Source organism: Arachis hypogaea, chromosome 13 (assembly GCF_003086295.3).
Source record: "Arachis hypogaea cultivar Tifrunner chromosome 13, arahy.Tifrunner.gnm2.J5K5, whole genome shotgun sequence".
In the NCBI taxonomy this organism is placed as follows: domain Eukaryota; kingdom Viridiplantae; phylum Streptophyta; class Magnoliopsida; order Fabales; family Fabaceae; genus Arachis; species Arachis hypogaea.
The window spans coordinates 132459661-132465778 of NC_092048.1; the positions used below are offsets into that span (position 1 = coordinate 132459661).

The 6118-nt window shown below is 31.6% G+C and overlaps 1 protein-coding gene across 1 annotated transcript; it reads right to left on the reverse strand.

The window, feature by feature from the left end:
* Positions 1–4564: 4564 nt before the first annotated feature.
* On the reverse strand, positions 4565–5864 carry LOC112736047 (nudix hydrolase 14, chloroplastic-like; the record flags this gene model as incomplete). The annotated part of the gene is made up of 4 exons (XM_072210905.1): positions 5429–5864; positions 5198–5266; positions 4769–4861; positions 4565–4672 (listed from the first exon to the last, which is right to left on the reverse strand). Coding segments are annotated over exons 1-4 (501 nt in total), but the record flags the coding sequence as incomplete, so codon positions are not given.
* Between the last annotated feature and the right edge of the window lie 254 nt (positions 5865–6118).

The window sequence follows — 6118 nt, forward strand, 5'->3', positions numbered from 1 at the left end:
AAAAAAAATTTTTCGCCATCGAGGCCCCATTCGGAGCTATTTCCGCGGGAATTCCCGTCTCTTGAAAATTTTTGACACCCCTAAGTGGATTCGTCTCTGGACACAATAAAAATTAGTAAAAAAAAAGAGACATATAAAAAAAATTAAAAAATTGTTAAATTTAATTATAAAAATAATTTATTCATCTAGTTTTTTTTTTTTTTTTGGTTGAAATCTTGATATGGTTGCTAGCCCAAAAGAGATTTAAATTGTATTGTTTATGAATGTACGGTCAAAAAGCTCAGAATCGAAAAGCTTTATTAAATCTTAGAAACTCTACTTCTTTTTCTTCCAAGTAGAAGCGGAAATCTGTAAAACACAATTATAACTAATTAATAATTATTGAACTTAAAGTATATTTTTAAAAAATCATATAGTCACGTCTAACTTCCAGAAACAAACTCCATAATTAATCTTAACACACATTAGAAAATTCGAACAATATATACCAATGTCCAACATAAAAGTTTAGGCACGTTTAGATATTACGAATTGGCGAAAGATATTTATGTTCTTATCCGTGTACCCTACCTGTATGTTTAATTTGTCGACCCATATAGTGACGTTACAAATCGATACTGTTCACGAAAACTACGACTCTGATCCCATGAACAACCTTTCAGATGAGAATTTCTTAATAAGTCACTATACATTATCTTTATATACAGTTCACCACAACGGTTACAAATATAATTATTCATATAATTTTAATTAATTTAAATTTTAAACAAAAATAATTTCAAAATACATAGATGTGTTGTTTTTTATGTGACAAATTTACAATACTTAATGTTATTAATTGGTAGAACATAATTATTTGCATTTTGCACGTTATGGATACTTTTTTCGGTTTTCCCTGCTACCTTACATAAAGTTCTTTCTATTCTTTAAAGTATATAAGGGTTGAAAAATGAAACAATTCTTTTTTCTTTATGCACGTTGTTGAACACTCTTCTCGGATCATCATTAATTAATATCTATCGTAGAATATTACACTCTCTTAGTCTTCACCCTATGCTTCTATATTGTCTTTGCTTCAGACAAAATAAATAAATAAATAAATAAAGGAGAGTGCTAGGGGAACAATGATAATTTTGAACAACATGAACAACCACCAATCAAATAAAAATACACTACACCCTAATTTAATTCTACTAATTAAATTTACTCTTTTAACCCTATTAATTCACATTGTTTACACATTGTTCAAAAATTTTGTTAGTTACCTATACTTTTCCATAAATAAAAAGGGGGACAAAACAGAACCACCAGTTTAAATTAGTAACAAGAAGCTAAGAAGCTTTTTTCACGTAAATGGGGAACATAATTGCCCCCAAGAAATAATATTTTCGTGTCCTTTATCCCACATAGGATTATTTATTTGATTAAGTATCATTACATTCTTTATTTTCTTTGACCAGTCCTACTATACATTGTTAAAATTGTTTTCCACATTCAACCACATGACACTCTTAACCTACGAAATTGTTAATCATATTAGTCGCACCAGGATCATGGGTTAGTTACTAACATAACATAACAGTACTAAAGTTTCTTAATTAATCTTAATTAAGATTTTCGTTTGGGAAGAGCCGTTTTGTCCTATTATGGGGATGATTTAAAAAGAATAATAAAAAATAAATGGAATCATGACCATAACGTGCACAACGGCAAATATTCTTTTACTCGCTTGTCGTTAATAAGTAGTGCTTAATATTTAAAGTGCACACCTCAGAACCTTTAAATTTATGTTGATGTAATCATTATTGTTGCTTAATATAGATTAAGTAAAAAACATTTTTTTTTTTGAAAAAAAAAAGCTCAACACACTCTCAATTAAACACGATACACAAAGCAAAAGAACACATATATATACAATCAATCCATATCCGACGTTTACAAATCCAACTATTCATTCAAATCCGAAAGAGTTGACTCAATATATTAAATCCATAATTCAAAATCTGTGCAGAGTGGTGTTCTAAAATGTTCAATACATATATGTTAATTAATGGTAAATTAAAATGCTAGCACTCCTCTAAAAAATATTTGAATCCAATTTTGGGAGATAAAAGTAACCATAGTTTGTCTTTTTTTCATTTTTGTTTGTATTTATTAATTACTGGTAGAATAAATACATTATATTAAATGTAATAAATGTATAATTATAAATAATACATACATAAAATTATATATGTTAAGTTAAATAAAATAATTTTAGATTGTTATCTCTCTACATATAAATGACAGCCAATACATTTTTTATCATTCAAGTTCAGCGAAAAACAGCTTTTGGAGGATGATTATTCATAAATTTGAATAGATTAAATTATTTAATTTGTAAAGAACCTGATATGATATTTTAGAAGATCATATGAAACTGTAAAATTCAGAGAGAATGTATTATCGGAATGAACTGATAAAATCGAATTAGAGAAAAGCAGGTATATAAAAGATAGTAAAATAATCCTCCGCGGAGCTGTTAGCAATTCATAACAGCAATAACTAACTTTTCCTCCAAAACCAACTAAATTAATAAATAGTAAAATTTGAAATAATGCTAGATATAATGCTAGATATAAACAGCAAAATCTGAAATAATGCTAGATATATACTAAAGAAAGATTATTTAGACTAGGTATATTATTAGTCATGGTGATAACACATGTGTTTTGTGTAAAAAAAATGTCGAATATATCTATCACTTATTTCTTGATTGTGAGTTTACCTGACAGGTGTGGTGTGACTAACTATCTGACTTCGGGAGGCTGTGGTCTATTCACTACAAGAAAACACGTCGTTTGCCACGTTTTTAAAGCGTGGCGAAAAGCTGAAAAAAGCGTGGCGATAGCTTTTCGCCACACTTTTTGAGCTATCACCACGCTTTTGAAAGGGTGAGCTATCAAAAGGTGGCGGTTGCTCTATCGCCACGCTTTTTGCAGCCTATTGCCACGCTTTTTGTTTGCCACGCTTTTTTTACAAACTGCCACTTGAAAAAGCGTGGCTGTAGGTGGGAAATATGGCCACGCTTTTAAAGCGTGGCGATAGGTGGAGATACGGCCACGCTTTTAAAGAGTGGCGATAGGTGGAGATACGGCCACGCTCCATAGCAAAATATACAGCCACGCTTTAAAAGCGTGGCGAAAGCCTTGTTAAATTAAAAAATATATATATCTTTTCGTTACTTGATCTTCATTGCTACACAATATAAATTTTCAATCCTTTTTTATTACCAAACCTACAAATATAGTATGTAATTTTTATTACAAGACAAATCAAACAATAATTAGTGAGATATATAATTTACTATAATTGTTTTATACATTAAAAAACTATTACTCAAATACAAAATAAATCTCGAGTTCAGATTCCAAAACTAAAAACCGAAGAAAAATACAGAAACAATACAAGTTAAAACTGCTCATAATATATCAAATTACACTAATAGAGATGATCATCAACCTAAATACTTAGTAAAAGATCAAAATCAACCTAAAACTGCTCCACTTTGTGCATTAAGGGTTCAAGTTATCCATTCCAATACTAGCTTGCAGCAAAATATCAAGAACAAATTGAACCAACAAAAACGATATATATAAAAATATTATAAGAAATAATCTAATTTATGCATGTATTAACAATTCCAAATTAAACCAGGTTCACATTCTACTATAAAAATTCATCAGCATTGTTATGCTAATAGGAATAAAAATTCCAAACACCTTGCACATCTATTTATCTTTATTATTACAAAAAGTAGTAGGCACCTAATGAGCAGCTTCTACCTGGCATCCATTTACAAATAGTGGCAGTGGTATTCCAAACTCATAGTAAGTGAAAATTAATGAAGAAAATGGATTGAACTACATTTTGAATCCATAAAGTTCACCATTTCGCCGATTTGCATTTGGCAGATATTGCACTCCCTTGGAAGTAAGGCTTGGAGGTTCTCAACTTCTTCATAGGTTGGTCTCTTATAGTCTACTGTCTGTTAATCATTTAGCAAAAAAATTAGATCCTTAGAGAGAGATAATAAATTCTCACTATTTTATTTTATTTTATTTTATTTTATTTTAATTTATTTTATTTCTCACTATTATGCCAGAAATTGAATTGAATGCTCACTGATTGGTATATGCAAATCTAAAAGTACAATAACACGAAACTAAACTATGCTCAAAATACCAAACTAAATTATTGAACAACTATAAAGCAGATGCATTATTAGCTCTTTTTTCAAGCGACAAAATTATTTATTTGCAAAACCAATAAAGCAATAAGGTTGATGCAGAATGCTTAAGGTATACCGGTGAGGGAAAAAATCTGCATCGTGTTGAAGAATCCAAGAAAGCAGTGAGATCAACCATGTCTTCAAGTTTGAACTTTATGCCAGTCTCCTCTTCAACCTGTCAGAGGCACAACTAAGCCATGAAGAGAGAGAGAGAGAGAGAGAGAGAGAGAGAGAGAGAGAGAGAGAGAGAGAGAGAGAGAGAGAGAGAGAGAGAGAGAGAGAGAGAGAGAGAGAGAGAGAGAGAGAAGCCTCACGAACTGCAGTGCCAACGAAATCACCCTTGTCATCATCCAACATTCCAGCAGGCAATTCCAAAATAATTCTTCCAGTAGGAACCCTTGCCTGATAAATAAAAAATAATAAGCATAATATGAAACTCTAGTTAAAATGTTTGAAAAAAAACATAGTTCTCTCTGCAAGGATCCAACATCTAAGAACCTGTTCAGTAAGGACAGCATAAGTTTCACCATCTGATTCCAGAAGCATCAACACAGTCACAACAGGTCCTCTTGCAAATACAATACCTGGAACCTAATCACGGTTTACTTTATTATATATAAAGAAAGAAATCAGCATCAGGTGCAAGTGCACAGAAATTACAAGCAAAAGAGGAATGATGGATGCCTCAGAATATAAGGTAAGAAGCAAAAGATCCTAATAGTTGTGCATTTTAGATACCACATAGCTCAGAATGTGGTATGCCTATGAATCAAATACTATTAATACATTGCTTGCCATGATGAGGAATCCAATTTTTGGATATTGAAGCACAATAAGCTATTTTTGAATAATATATATAGAGCATAACAGGTAAAATGTCTACTAGTTCATAGCCTCTTGCTAAAATTAACACAAGAAAATGGAAACATAGAATGACTTATAAATGTCAGCTTTAAATTTGAGAAACCCAATGCGCTTTCCAAACATGTCTACACCCTGTTTACACCAAAAAGAGTCCAACTAGTTTCGTTGATTTTGATTTGAGAACATGAATAAGACTAGAAGGCTAACAGGTTAGTCAGTTACTTAAATTACCACTTAACAAGGCCTAATTATCAGAAATCATATCCACTTTTTAAACATTGATGATGCAATTACCTGAATTAGAACTTGTCTCAGAGCCAAGGTGCCATCAGCTAGAATCCCAATCTCACTTTGTAAGTTATGCAACCATTGCTTGAATAAAGAGGAATCAATAGCATTCCTGCAATGGAAAACAACAAAAACCAAACCAAACCAAACCACCACAACTGAGACATGTTTTTTATATAGCATGATAACAAGAAGAAACTGTGTGCCTATCAATTCTCTTTTGCCATTACATCTCATGGGGACTTGTCAAAACCTAGCATCTAATTGAACAAAACCTCCAATATCTAATTTTAGTAGCTGTCAAAACCTGCAGGGTGTGAAAGAGGAAGAAAAGAATGCCTAAATCCATCTTTTAATATAATTATTCAGCACATTCCCTTCCTGAACAAACACACTGAACTTTCAACACATCTCACCCTGAAATCAAAACAAGAACAAAATGTTAAAGAGTGTCATTATAATGTGTAACCTGAGTTTCTTCATTATTATTCACTTAAGAGAAATTTGACCTTGTTATATACTATGCCCAAGAGAGCAAGGCTAGTAGCTTTATCTACATCAGCATCATCAAAGATTAGAAGAGGTGACTTTCCTACTAATTCAAGTGAAACTTGTTTCAAGTTGCTGCTAGCTGTAGCATGCATTATTTCACGGCCTACCTCCATCGAACCGGTGAAGATGACCTGCACACACATA